This window comes from Populus euphratica, unplaced genomic scaffold (assembly GCF_000495115.2).
Source record: "Populus euphratica unplaced genomic scaffold, PopEup_1.0 scaffold268.1, whole genome shotgun sequence".
Taxonomy (NCBI): domain Eukaryota; kingdom Viridiplantae; phylum Streptophyta; class Magnoliopsida; order Malpighiales; family Salicaceae; genus Populus; species Populus euphratica.
Window position 1 is genome coordinate 478,985 of NW_011500025.1, and position 14,956 is coordinate 493,940.

Below are 14,956 nucleotides of genomic sequence, written 5' to 3' on the forward strand. Positions count from 1 at the left end.
AAACAATGGATAAAGTAACTGTTACACTCTAAGATTTCTCATTTTTCCTCCTTATGCCATCATCACATCACAGTCTCTGCTTTTTTTCTTGTTCTTTTCCTCTTTTGTTTTGTATGTTTTTTAAGTCCCCTTAACTAAAGCCAAATTTTCGTTTGGGAGCCAGTCGTGCTCTCTCTCTCGCTCTCTATCTATCTCTCTCTATCTGTGTTTGTGTGTGAAAACCCAAAACTCTTTCCTTCTCTCTCTAGAAAGAAAAAGAAAGAATCTGTTCCGGTTCTAGGGTTTTAAAGAATGAGTCTTTCTTTGCCAGGTAAGAGAGTCCCTGCTGTTTCATTTAGGGTTTTGACGAATAAAGTTGTTGTCTTTACTCTGTGAAGTAGTTGCTCTTATGGCTTCCTGTTGTTTGACCTTGTTTTTTGGCGTGTAACTTGTTAGATAACCTCATGACTGCATACAAATTATCATCCCATCTAGTGGTTTAAGTTAGATTTCAATTCAAGTTTTGTTAAGCTAGAAGATTATGAAAACATGATTGGTAATTAATACAACTCCATTAAGATTTAAATGTGTTTAAAATTACTCAAGTATGTTGAAGTACATGGAGGAAAAGAGTTTACGGGAGTCATGCATCAACTCTTTGATGGGTGGAGTTTCATTCTTAAAACTCTATGTAAAGGGTCTTGGTTTCTCTCTCTGTTCATCCAAAAATATTTTTCTTTACAAGTTTTTGATGTTACCGGGACTCAGTTTTGGTCTGAATTTATGTGAAATGGGTGTTTTTTTTTTATGGTTAATAGAGATACTTGTAATGTCAGCTTAAGAAGAATGTACTGTTCCATACCTTTATTGTTTTGTTGATGAGGAAAGAGAGTGAGAAGATAGAAAAGTTTTCTAAGTTTTTATTTTCCAAAATTTTGAATGGTGAGGAACTCTTTTCAACCAGGTTAGAGTGAAAGTGTTTGGTTCTGCTGTTTTGATGTTTTATCCTATCTTGTTTGTTTGGCTTTTGTTTTAGCAACCAAATAGAGAGTCTCAATGTTGCTGATTCTTTTGCTGTTTTCTCACTGTGCTTTTTTTATAGCTACATGCATGGTGAATGGCTTCCGTTTGAACTTATAGACATCTTGATTGATCATTAGTCAAATTGAGTATGGTTGTCATGGTGGTTCGATGGGAGTTCTTAATTCAACGTCCGAAGGAGTTTCCCTTCTGTCACTGTCATAGTTGCTTGTGCTTTACTTGCAAAGATTGGACATGTTGTTTTATGCAATTCTTCATTTTTCTTTACAAAATAGTGTTTGTGAGTCTCCAGATAGCCAAGTTCTTATCGCTAATGACCATGGTAAATTGATGCATTTTCCAGGGAACCATGTGGGATATCTTGGTACTCCTTGATTAGGAAAGAACACCATAATAATAATAATAATATTTTAGCAATATGGCTACAGAGAGTCCACTTAGAATGCCCTCCCATGAGTCAGCAACTTTTGTTCCATCAACTCCTAATATGGCAGTGGAGGATTTGCGATTTCTTAGAAATGCTCAAAGATTCCGTGGCAGTGGGAGAGATGCAGTCCCTAATCGAAGTGGAAGTGCACCCCCAAACATGGAAGGCTCCTTTTTCGCAATAAACAACCTCATTTCTCAGCAAAATTCCAACCTTAATCCTAGGCTGGGGAGTTCAAACAATGCTCTTGTAGCTTTCAATTCAGAGAAGCAGTCATATCTATCTTATTATGGTACCGGTGCTAGCCCAAACCTTAGACTTCCTACACCACCCATCCCAAGGGAGAATCAGCATCCGGGACGCCATGCTGTTAAGTTTGGCACTAATTGGGGATTGGCTCCAATAGATGACAACAGTAAAAACTCCTTGCATTTGTCGCAAGGAGTACTTTCTACCCACAAGGAAGAGTTGGAGGATGACCACTCACCCAAGGACCCCTTAGACAGTTTAGCCAACACGACAAATGGGTTTTGGTCTGGAGATGGTGCTGCTCCAATGGCAGGGCAATCCAAACGCTTGGTTGATATAATTCAGGTAGCTGTTTTCTTTCATGGGAATTTGTTCATTGATTTGACTATTCATTACTGTGCTTGGATACCTCACTATATAATTTACTGTTCTGTTGTGTTTAGATGTAATCTCCCTGCCTTAAAATAGCTCCCCTTAATTTTTTTTTGCCTCATTACTCCAATGTAAACGGGAGAGTTCTTAGTTTTAGCATGTAAATTCCAGAACTTACAGAACAGTGTCATTACTTGCTTCTAGCTTTGTTCTTTTTGCATTACGTCTGTGTTGGAGCATGTCAAACACATTCTTCATTATTATGTGCCATTCTTTCATGGATATATTTCATGTATATATTTATTTCATTGTTAACTTCAAATTTTAGCTTCCTTCTTTTCTATGATAAAATTAACCATGGATTTACCCCACTGTAGTCCAGAGTTGTTTTGGCTTGTAATGTTAACTGTAAATCTTCACCAGTTAAATCAAAACAAGAGTAAAAATAGTAATCCTAATTCTACAAGGTTGAAGAAATATAAAAAAATAAATCCATAATTTAATGTAATTCCTATGAGCAGCATGCTGCTTATTGGTTTTAACATCAGCATAAAAAAAAGGGGATTGTTTATTATACCTTTACTCCTTTTGAATAACTTTATTATAAGTGTTAATAATTGATTCACATATGCAGGAGGATTTCCCCCGTACTCCATCTCCTGTATATAACCAGTCTCTCTCCTTAAGCCCTGGAACAACAGATGAAGCAGCTGATCAAGATGTTTTTTCCGGTTCCTTGCATGATTCCACCACTAGCACATCCAATGGCATTCCATCAATTCTAGGTATGAAAAATGTCAAGACTATCATTGAATGCTGATCCCTCAATCCTGCCTATTACAAGCTCATTGTCTCTTAATTGTACAGGAACCACACAACCCAAACCACCTCTTAGCAAAGGATTTTTAAATAGGGTAGACGTTGGCATTATTGAATCTAGAAGGAAGGACCTTAATATATCTAGCCCTCAGAATTCCAAGGAGCAAAAATATCAAGAGCAGTGGCATCACAGCTACCAGAGCCATGTGCAGCAACACCAAGTCCACCAACAGCCAAGCAATGCGTTTCAAGTTCAAAATGCCAAGTCTCAAATGGGTTCTCAAGGAGTAAATTCTGCACACATTGATATGGATCAACTTCTCCATGGCTCATCAATGTTCTCAGCGGAGGTGCAGTCGGTATTGCAGTCGCTTGGGTTCACACCTCCTCTTTATGGGACAGCTGGCTACATGACTTCACCAAATCCATTTTACCCAAATCTTCAGGCTCCAGGATTATGTGCTCCACAATATGGTATAGGGGGGTATGCTCTGAATTCAACTGTGATTCCTCCGTATGTTGCAGGATACCCCCCTCATGGTATGGTTTCAATGGTTTTTGATGGCTCTGCGAGTCCAAACTTTAATGCTGGAATGTCTGGGTCTTCAAGCGAAGGAAGCCTTGCCCATGGAGCTGATGTGCAACATTATAACAAGTTCTATGGGCAGCTTGGATATGTAGTTCAACCTTCATTTATTGATCCTCTTTATATGCAATACTATCAACAGCCTTATGGACTAACATATAATATGTCTGGTCAATTTGATCCGTTGGCATCTGGAGGTGGTGCTAGTTGGAGACAAAACCATGCTCCTGCATCAAAGAAAGGATCTGAGGTTGCTGCTGGCTTGGAGGACCTGAAACTGCTACACCACCAGAGAGGTGGAGTGAGTGATCTTAATCGAGGTCGAGGGCGTGCAATGAATCGTCCTTATTTTGGAAACTCACCAAACATAGGTATATTGCAGTACCCCTCATCACCGCTTTCGAGCCCTGTTTTGCCAGGATCCCCAGTGGGCGGCACTGGTTTTTCTGGAGGGAGAAATGAAATGAGGTTTCCACCAGGAAGTGGTAGATATGCGTCTGTATTTTCTGGATGGCAAGGTCAAAGAGGACCAGAGAGTTTTAATGACCCTAAAATACATAATTTTCTTGAGGAGTTGAAATCTGGCAAAGTCCACAGATTTGAGTTGTCTGATATTGTAGGGCATATTGTTGAATTTAGGCACGTCCCTACTGAGCTTTCTTTCTTTCTTTCTTTCATTCTTTCTTTTATTCTTTTTTTATGCTGACAAGTTGAATGATGAGGACTTTTTGAACTTCAGTGCTGATCAACATGGTAGCCGATTTATTCAGCAGAAGTTGGAGAATTGCAGTGCTGAAGAGAAGGCATTGGTATTTAAAGAAGTTCTTCCACATGCTTCCAAATTAATGACTGATGTTTTTGGAAATTATCTTATTCAGAAAGTGAGTACTTAAAACATGCAATTTTTTGGTGTCATGTTCACCACTTACTGGCTATGTTGATTGTCTTAGTGTCGTTTTCCTTTTGTTTACTTTCAGGTTTTTGAGTGTGGAAGCATGGAGCAGAGGAAGGAACTTGCTAATCAGCTGACTGGTCAAATTTTGCATCTAAGTTTGCAGATGTATGGCTGTCGGGTAATCCAAAAGGTATTTGTGATTCTTGTGGCACATTGCTATCACGTGTTCCTCACAAGCATGTAGTATTTTCTTATTCTGTGTCCATGGTTTACTGCTTGCACAAAAGGAAAACAAATGCATAATCATTCTATATACAACTTGTGGCAATAGTTATAGGATGTTTCACTGTTTTTTTTACCAACTTTTGTTTACTCAAGTAGCACTAGATTCTTGTCCAAGGAGAAAACCTTTTTCATGCTCTAGTTAAAGCCCCTTCTCCTAGGTGCACTTAGGGTTTGCTCTAGAGGCACTCTTTTTATTTTTATTTTTTGCCTCTACTTCACTAATTATTAGTTTTTGTAAGCAAGCAATTCTTGCTTATTTGTCAAATTGCTGGTAGAGTCTTTCGTCCTGCAAATTTGTGGTTATCTCTATTGCCATCTGATGTAGATTACTTGCAAATTCCAGTGTGTAACTGGTTATTTTCACAGGCTTGGGAATGCATCCAGTCAGTGAAAGGTTAAAGTTCTGTGTTTTGATTAATGGGATATGTTTGAAACTGGCAAAGTTTCTTATGGTTTTACTTTCAAGTTAATGTTGCTATCACGTATTGGCTAAGCTGAAACTTGCTTAACAACCCTAATTACTTGGGATTTCTGACTGTAAGTCTTGTTACCAGGCTGTTTTTTTTTTTTTTCCATTGGAACATTTTACCATATCTCTCCCTAAGTGTAAGAATGGCTTACGTAGAGGAACTTCTGGAAGGCTTTTGATCTACACCTAATATTTCCGTACTCGTATGCTTTTGATCTAAATCTAATATTTCCAGTCTTATACTCTCACTCATTTAGATTAAAGTGTATTTGATTGAGTTCTTTTTCAAGCTAGTTGCTTACTCGATGTTCCTCTTGTGTCATTGAATGTGTAAAAGTAAACAAAAAAAAAGGGGGGGTAAAGGGAAGGAAAATGTTAATCCTGAATGGACTATTAAATTATTTAGGTACGTGCTGTGGAAATTTCATAAAGTTAGGTTGTAGATATTCTAATGGTTATAATTGTCATCTGAGTGAGTCCAAGAGAAAAGGCTACAGATATTGAGACGTTCTGGAATTTGGTTAAATTGTCAATGACGGTACGATATCATATCTTCAGTGAAACTCAAGCCATTTCGTTGTGTTCTCAATATGGTTATATGAGTTAACTTGCATGGCAACTATGATTGGTCGTTTGTTTGTTGTTCCTAAAATTCTGCAACACTTAGGTTAAGCTGGGTTTAACTGTTATGTGTTAAGGTAGATAATTTTGTATTCAATTAATTGCAAGATCAGCATGATTGTCAGGTTTGCATTTGCACCAATATTGAATATCTGCCTATTCAAGACAACAACTTATACTTCGGTCATTTGTTGTTGTAATCACATTAGTTTTGTTTTTTGACTTAAAAGGAGAGCATCTTGTCTTCCATTTCTCTTCATCCTTGCTATAGGTAGCCTACAGAAGTCTGCCCTGAGCCTCCTGGCAGTTTCCTGAGATGGTGGTGCATGGGAATATGTGATTTGGGTTGGCATTTAGTTAGATTGGGTTTTTATCTCTATAGAGGCCCCATTCCATTTTTGTCAGCCAACAAGAATCCCCATTTTTCAAAGGGCTTAAAGACCTAATGCCAGACTGCCAACATTCTTTGGGGACATGATTGTGTGGACATTTGTAAACAGGGTATCAGTACTGAATAGGAATAGGAACACTGGGATTCTTATTGGTATTGGGTGTTGGGTACTGCTTCAGTATTGATCCCACATCAAACCTAGCATGAAGTATTTTTTTACTTGTGTCTGTAGGAATCAAGAGGGTCTTTTTGCATAATCTCCGAGACTCATCGCGAGATGTTTACCTTTATATTTCTGTTAGACTGAGCATCTGATAAATTAAATAACCATTTGAGAAATAATTTAATTTAAGCAAATAGTTTTTCAAATAATTTTATTTAAAAAAATATCGTGACTTTACAGAGTATTAGGTCTTATGTATTCCAGTGCCTTGCTAATGGCCTGCGAGATTCCAACTGTCCACTCTGTCAGCTGTGGGCCTAAAAATGATCATCCTGCCGTTCTAGGCCTTGCCTTCAAATACAAAGTATCGGTGTGATTCTTAGAATTGTGGATCAATCTGAGTGTCTGATTAAATGGATATCCTACCTGAACCAACAACCAACCTAAAAAACCCAATTTTGCCTGACCCAATAGGAGACGGGGGGAGTTTTTAAGAATTTAGGGTTTTTCCTATGACTGTAGCTGTAAGGGTTTGATGTGCGGTCACTGTGCTGAAAAGTGAATATTGCTCACATATAGTCAAATGGATGTTGTGGAGGTTTGTTTGAATGATGGATATTGTTCTTTTTTTTTTCTTTATCTGGTGCATTATTGAGATTGGATATTGTTACCTATTCATAAAATAAACTCCTCCTCCTTGTTATATTGGAATTGACATTGATTTTGATCCTGTGATGTTTCTTAGGCACTTGATGTAATCGAGCTTGATCAAAAAGCACAGCTTGTCCTTGAATTGGATGGACATGTTATGAAATGTGTACGTGATCAGAATGGTAATCATGTCATACAGAAGTGCATTGAGAGTGTTCCAGCAGAAAAAATTGGATTCATATTCTCAGCCTTCTGTGGTGAAGTTGCAACACTTTCCATGCATCCCTATGGTTGTCGTGTCATACAGGTATGTTAGGCTTGACTGGTGCGTTGGAAGCTTTCTTGCTTTCCTTTTCCTATCCCGCCTTTGGTTGGCTGCAGGAACATTGTCATGAAACACTGATGCATTTGGTTTATTGCAGAGAGTTCTAGAGCATTGTGCATATGAGCCGCAATGTGAGTTCATAGTGAATGAGATCTTGGAGTCTGTCCTCATTCTTGCTCAGGACCAGTATGGAAATTATGTGACTCAGGTTAGTGTTTCTTTTGTGCTGTATCACCTTGAAATTTGTAGCAAACAATTGATTCTTCCTGTAAATGTTCTTTATGCTTAGCTTGACTTGGTTTGGTATAAAGTGAGATGGTCTGATAGTTGATCTAGTGATGATTAATTTTGTTTGGTAACTTTTGGGGGACGGAGATTGTTAACAAGGGAAGGGGACTATTATTTAAGCCTGGAGGAGGAGGAATAAGATCTCTATGCAGGTAATGTGTCATGTGCGTACCTGGCACTTTCTCCTGCAGTGTATTGTGCATTCATGCTGTTAATGGTGCATGCTTGCTCATACTAGGAAAGAAATTGTGAGCCACATCAATTCCCAATGCTTAATCTCAGAAAGGTAGATCTCATTCCTTGAAAGATAGATCTGCATTCAGAGTGGTAAGAATAGGATTTATCCTTGTTGAAAGATAGGAATTCCATGGAGCACTCTGACCTGGATGCAATTATCCAATTGAAGGATGGAAGTCAGGAATTCCATGGAGCACTCTGACTTGGATGCAATTATCCAATTGAAGGATGGAAGTCAGCTTAAACCTTCCTCCCATTTTGTATTCAATGTGATTTCCATGTTTCAGTTGCTTAATGGTGATGTGAATTTACAATGAATTCCATGAAAGATGCCAAATTATCCAGTGGGTTTTTACCTTATTGGATGTGAATTCCTTGTTTCAATTGTTGTATAAATAGTGATGCATGTATTCTTAACAGCATGTATTGGAGATGGGGAAACCTCCTGAAAGATACCGGATTATTAGCAAATTGTCAGGGCATATTGTTCTACTCAGCCAGCATAAGTTTGGGTCCAATGTTGTAGAGAAATGTTTGGAATATGGTGGTGCCACTGAGCGGGAAATAATAATTCAAGAGATTCTTGGGCAGAATGAAGGAAACGATAATCTATTGGTGAGTCTAATGAAGCTTTTTTAATTTGGATTGAAATCCTTAATCACATCCACCTCTCTAACACATGGCTTATTTAGTCGTTCTGTGAATAATTACAAAACTAAAATTTGTGGGATTTCTGAAAACTGACTTACAGAATGCATATTAGCAGCTGCTTTTTATCACCAACACAAGTTGCCAAAATTCACTACTTTCAACTTCTAAATCTGATGCCTGGTGCATGTTCATGTGTGCTGTTTATATATATATGTATGTATGTATGTATGTATACATATATATATGTATGTATGTTGTAAACAAGTGGAACTCTTATGTGCCTGACATGCATCAAAGGTGAAGGGGAAGCAATGCTATTACCTGCACCAGCAATTCTAAATTGACAGTGGAAAGAAAAATGCTGTTTCTAGACTTGAAGCTCATAAACAAACATAGTTTCTCTCTATTATTTCAAACTTCATTTAAATCATGTTTTATAGTGTCCAGAAGATATATTTTTATTATGTTGGGGTTTCAGTGTGAGGTGCACAACTCCCTTGTGATGCAGTGATCATGATATCAAGCTTTGAATCCTTCGAATGAAGTTGTTCCAGTTAGACTATTATACCGTGCCATTTCTCTTCATAAACTTTCAATGCTACCTAGGATGAAAATCGTAGCATGTTCTAGGATTTCTCTGTTCATTTTTTTTTGTCTGATATATGACGGTGTTCTATTATCAACTGTCAAATTAGCTCACATCTTATTTCTCTTCATAAACTTTCAATGCTACCAAGAATGAAAATTGTAGCATGTTTTAGGATTTCTCTGTTCATTCTTATTGTCTGATAAATGACGGTGTTCTATTATCAACTGTAAAATTAGCTCACATCTTATTTCTGTCTCATATGAGAGTCAACCCAACTTAGCTCCAACATGTCATGTCATTAGGGTTTCTTGCCCAAATATTGAGATTATGTGGGCAAATGAGTAAAGAAAGGGGGTGATTTTATTATTATAATGCTGCCCTTGCATGCTTGCCAATATCTTCAATCTCTTGGGCAATTTCAATCTGAGGGTTGAAATTTGCATTTCTTTATGGGATTGCATTGTCTTACTCAATTAATTTTTGAAGGGGTTCTAAATGAATTGTTTTATTTTAGATCAGACAAACTTTGCAGCTATATGATGTTGAGCCAGTATTATTCCACTCAATATTTTTCTCTGTTGCTATATTTTAGACAATGATGAAGGACCAATACGCAAATTATGTGGTCCAAAAGATTCTTGACACCTGTACTGATATTCAGCGGGCAATGTTGCTTAATCGAATAAGAACACATGTGCATGCTCTGAAGAAATATACTTATGGGAAGCACATTGTTGCTAGATTCGAACAGCAATATGGGGAAGGTAATGCTTTTCAATTTCACTAACCCTGCATATATTTGAAATTTAATATTGCTTCACTATATATTGTAAAATGGATGTAAGGAGGACCCCTTAGACCTTAGTTGCTTGACTGAAGGTTTCATTTGATCGCATCTTTGTCCAGCTCCCAATGTCTAGTTGGGTGCTACTAGTCTGAAAAAAAAAGGACAAATGAATTCTAGCTTGAAGTTTTATTGAAGACAGCTGTTTAGCAGTCTGGGTACAGTAGTAAAGTGGTAACTTAGTAGGAAATTGAGGAACTTGTAATTCCATAAAAAGTAACAAATATGATTGGAATTCTTATGTACCTGTGCTGGAAAATCACATCATTCCTGAAATGGAGTTTGGTGCATAGACTTGGTAATCTTTCTATGTCAAAACCATTCAAAGCCATCTTAGGAATTCAATTCCTGGAATGACTAAAGTGGGGGGATCTCAACTTGAACTTCCTCTTATATCTTCCTCTTTGCTTTATGAGAATTACAATATCAAGCTGGATGAACACACGATTTTAACTATGTATGGACCTCATGGTCTATTTATCTGGTCTGTGAGAGGAAGCATTAATTAATACACCCTTTCAGTTGAGATATCGTCCAGGTTGATAGAGGGTTAGGTTTTTTATGACTGGATTGTATAGGATTGGTTTTGAAAATTATTATGATGATTTTCATGCTGGTTTCAACTTCGTCTTTATTTTAATCACGGATAGTGGTTATTGATGCTCCTCATTCATTGGTAGTTGGAACTAAAAAATTAGTAGTGTTCTTTGATCAATTGAAATTTGCTTCTGTGAAACCGATCCCAAACTAGTTGGGATCGAGGCTTTGTTGTCCCTGCTTTCACTCTTCTACACTTAAACTCTATGCAGAGAATCAAACATCATGATCATGATGTGGATCCACTGGTGTGGCCTGTCAATTGCTAGCGCAGCCGCAACATTTGGAAAGCCTCGCAGCTAATCCCATTATTACAACATGTGCAGGAATAACAACCAAATCATGCAAGCATCCTTTGTCTTGATCATGTTAATACATGACTGCCACAGAAAGCTTCCACCATCAATTACCAGATTGGAATTGTAAAGTCAGTAAATATGCATGTGCCACGGAATGGTTTGTACATATGTTGTGTAGCTCAACTATTTGGACCCAAACGAAAGGAGCAACAGTAGGATAACAGTTTTGATTGCAACACAGATTCAAAGGGAATGAAAAGCTCCTTGATAGCTAATTCTGTAAAATCGTTTGATGGGTTTGTTTGGTAAATGGCTTTTCTTTATAAGGTAGGAGAGGCTATACAAATACAATGTGTCCTTTTGTACTGCATTGGAAGCCATGCATGTCAATAGGAAAAGCCGTCTTCCAAAAGGTTTCCCTGTCAATAGGCTCTGCGAATGCGTTCATTAAATAAATTAAGAGCCCCTCTGACAATGCGATTTGACAATGTGATAGCTTTAACTTTTCTATTCAACCACAATTTTATCTCATTTGGTTACAAAATGAAACACGAGTTTTGGTCATGGGTCTTACCAATAAATAAGTTATGAATTCAGCTTTTGAGAAGCAGCTTTTACATGGTTTTGCTAAATTTTTGCTCTTTTTTATTACCGCCGAATTTGCTACCTACAAGAACAAAAGAACCTTGCTCTCCTGTGAACTAATCAAAGAATCAATCATAGTTTTTAAACCCGGCCCGGTGGCTGACCCGGTCCAAGGCCCGGGTTCCGGGTTTTGACCGGGTCAGCCGGGCCAATTTTTATTTTAAAAAAAATTCAAAACGACGTCGTTTTAATAAAAAATAAATAAAAATCAACAGGTTACCACCGGGTTTTGCCGGATCGACCGGGTTTCCGGGTCAATCCGCCGGGTCAGCCGGGTCACGCCGGGTCATAGCTTACTTTATTTTTTCATCAACCCGGCCTAGTTCCAGTCCCGGGTCAACTTGTCAGGCCGGACCGGGTTTTAAAACTATAAAATCAATGTTGGGTTGTGGAAGCTAAAAATTTGGTAAGGCCCAAGTTTTCGCAAGTTTGGATCTACACTTTTGCTCAACTTGGCCTTTATTTTTCATGAATCTAATTAATTTTCTTTTTGTTAATTACCATGTACGAGTTTCGGGCTCGGTAAGTGTATGAGGAGTAGTGGGTGTTGAATCTTTAGATCTGGCGGTCTGATTGCTGAGAATTTTTTTTTTTTTAAGAATTAGACTTGAAATTGAATTTTAGTTATTTCTCTCTCTAATTTTTGCAGGTTTTTTTTTGTTTCTGAATTGCATTTGTTTCCTTTTGAAAGAGAGAGAAGAATCTTTGCATGGTGATGTTGAGAATCCTTGTATAGGGTCTCCACAGATCAACAAGGGATTCAGGGACAAGGTATGCATTTATTAACAAGTTTCTTTGTAGTCCTCGCAGTTTCATTTTAGTGGTCTTTCACTGATGATTGTTGGTGGGGTGCGTGTAATTTGTGATGATTGTGTTACTAAATCGCATTTTTTTGATCAAAAGTTGCTTAAAATCATGGTGATTTCACCACTAGGCAGTAGTTACGAAGAAAAGGATTAAACCTTGAAAAGGTTTGGAAAACCATACTGTGAAGAGCTTTACGGTAGACAATGACAGGCCTGAAATTCCAATATCATAGCTGAAAACATGAAAGGATGACGACAGTCCTTAATTATTGGAGGATAAAATGTTTAATCACTTACCTCACCACTTGAACTATGAACTAGAATTGCAGACATGCTTTCATTAATTTGTCTCTTTTGTATTGACTACTCCTCTCTGCCCAGCTGCTTTATTTCATCAAGCTGCAAGAAGATTTTATGATAACTAAAGCTTGTCCATTTTCATGGATTCTCAAGATGTGAGAGCTTTGTGTAGCAGATAAATTTACCAGTTAGTGCTCATTACACATCTCTACTGCACTCCTGTATATGTGAATTATAAAAATATTAAATGTTTTAATTCTCATGCTCCTTTTATAGACATCTTTTCAGGATTGTTTGAACATTGATTTTGGGGTAGCAAAGGGTGTTACCTTGAGTATGATATTATTTGCTTAATTTTATATTAGATAAATTGTTTTTTATTTAGAAATATATTAAAATAATATTTTTTTTATTTTTAAAAATTTATTTTTAATATTAACACATCAAAATAATTTAAAAATACTAAAAAAATCTAATTTGAAGTAAATAAAATAATTTATTTTTTAAAAAAAATTAAAACATAAAAATAGATAGAGCTGTGATAATGGTTGGTTGGTTCCTGTCTCAAGTAAAAAGACACAGTAGGAATAAAGAGTTGTATTCTTGTTTTTAAAAGAAATTATATAAAATTATTTTATTAATACAATTATTTTTATATATTTATCTCTTTAAAATCGGTAAAAAGCATTGTAGTTATCACAGTATACAAGGGATCAATGATTGGATCACAGATGCCACTGTAAATGATAGTTAGAAATAATTAGATAAAAAAATTATAAATAAATCCCATGCACTGTGTTATGGATAAAAAATGGTCTGTTCATCAGCGATAACCCCCTTTGTTCGAGGTTATCCAAAATTAGAAAAAAAAATGTTTATGATCAAATAAACATTTTTTTAACTAAATCAAATGCAATGGCTTTTACATTATAGTTTTTATTCGCTATTTGACTCATGCTTTACAGATTTTTATGATATAGTTTTGTAAATAAAAAAATTCTAAAAAAAAAAAAAAAAATATATATATATATATATATATATATCTAATTAAATCAATCAATAATTGTTTGCAACAAAATTATCAAGCCCAATTTATACCCAATTAAAGTGAACAAGTTAAATTTGTGCTCTTTGACTCAATTAAGTTCAATAGGTTTTTTTTATAATTTTTTATTTAAAATAGACATTAATTTTTGCATTACCTAAATTCCAACAATCTCTTGTCATTGGAAATCAGATTGGTTTGTTTCTCTTAATCTGAAATTATATTTTGATACAAAAAAACTTTAAATATCTTATAAAATATATCTATTACCCTAATAATTAGAAAATTAGCTCTAAAATCCATAATTAATCTAGAACTAAATTTTTTTCGTGTTCAAATATATCATTTCAAGCAAGTTTAAAAAAAAAACATATTACAAAAACATTTCCTATAAAAAAGAATTTATTAAAATCAAAATCACATATTTTTACCGGAAACACGAGTTTTGGTCATGGGTCTTACTAAGAGTCTGTTTAGAAGCGTGGTTGTTGTTGCTTTTCAAATAGTTTTTCGTGTTAAAATGCATGGCAACGATGTTTTTTTATTTTTTAAAAATTATTTTTGACATCAGCATATCAAAATGATTTGAAAATATTAAAAATATATTAATTTAAAGTTAATAAAAAAATAAAAAATTTCAAATTTTTTTAGAAGCACTTTTGAATTTTTTCAAAAACGTTTGAAACGCAGAAACAAACTTTAAATATCTTATAAAATATATCTATTACCCTAATAATTAGAAAATTAGCTCTAAAATCCATAATTAATCTAGAACTAAATTTTTTTCGTGTTTAAATATATCATTTCAAGCAAGTTTAAGAAAAAAACATATTACGAAAACATTTCCTATAAAGAAGAATTTATTGAAATCAAAATCACATATTTTTACTGCTGTAATTAATTTTAACCGAGATTTTTTTTTTATAACTAGAATCCAATAAACTTTTTTTTTCTTTAATCATAAAAAAATAAAATTTGAGATAAAAATTGAATATTGTAAATTGATAAAAATTAAAAGTTTATAATTTAAAAAGTTAAAAAGCCAAAATGTATATTTAACTCAAAATTAAGAAAAACAATTTTTTTTCCTGTCTTTATTTTTACCTCCTATCTTTAAATCTTGTTATTACTTAATAAACATGGTTTAATTATAGCATTCCAAGTGATTTATTTATGGGTGAACACATGAAAAGCAATATTTCCCTAGCATGTTTTAGAGTATTTCTTAATAAATAACTTAAATTGGTGAATCAACCTCATGATTCAAGGCCAGGTTTTAGGGCGAGCCAATGTAAAAACCATATCATTTTTATTTCAAAACAATTTTCAAAGGTTTTTTTTTTTTATTACCACGTGTCAACACACCCGCTTGCAACCCACAA

At 35.4% G+C, this 14,956-nt stretch overlaps 1 protein-coding gene and 1 long non-coding RNA gene across 4 annotated transcripts; one reads left to right on the forward strand and one right to left on the reverse strand.

Moving 5' to 3' along the window:
• Positions 1–73: 73 nt before the first annotated feature.
• Positions 74–11,201, forward strand: LOC105142143 (pumilio homolog 6, chloroplastic-like). Of its 3 annotated transcripts, none has more exons than XM_011049647.1 (11): positions 74–310; positions 1,364–2,041; positions 2,703–2,853; positions 2,936–4,112; positions 4,213–4,354; positions 4,451–4,558; positions 7,043–7,255; positions 7,371–7,481; positions 8,219–8,413; positions 9,631–9,802; positions 10,806–11,201. In XM_011049647.1, the coding sequence occupies exons 2-11, from the start codon at positions 1,439–1,441 to the stop codon at positions 10,841–10,843; spliced, it is 2,910 nt and encodes a 969-aa protein (XP_011047949.1). In that variant the 5' UTR covers positions 74–310; positions 1,364–1,438; the 3' UTR covers positions 10,844–11,201. The 3 variants fall into 3 exon arrangements, with proteins under 3 accessions (XP_011047949.1, XP_011047950.1, XP_011047948.1); XM_011049648.1 differs by having other exon boundaries at positions 216–310; positions 1,449–2,041; positions 10,692–11,201; XM_011049646.1 differs by having other exon boundaries at positions 216–310; positions 1,449–2,041.
• LOC105142142 (uncharacterized) lies at positions 8,680–9,624 on the reverse strand. Its single transcript, XR_845512.1, has 2 exons — positions 9,536–9,624; positions 8,680–9,500 (listed from the first exon to the last, which is right to left on the reverse strand). It is a non-coding gene; the product is annotated as an uncharacterized LOC105142142 (long non-coding RNA).
• Positions 11,202–14,956: the final 3,755 nt, after the last annotated feature.

Bases quoted from the DNA above. Each gene is read 5' to 3' on its own strand.
- LOC105142143 (XM_011049646.1), top strand. The intron at 4,559-7,042 runs GTATTTGTGATT...GATGTTTCTTAG, and splicing joins GCTGTCGGGTAATCCAAAAG to GCACTTGATGTAATCGAGCT. The intron at 9,803-10,805 runs GTAATGCTTTTC...CAACATGTGCAG, and splicing joins CGAACAGCAATATGGGGAAG to GAATAACAACCAAATCATGC.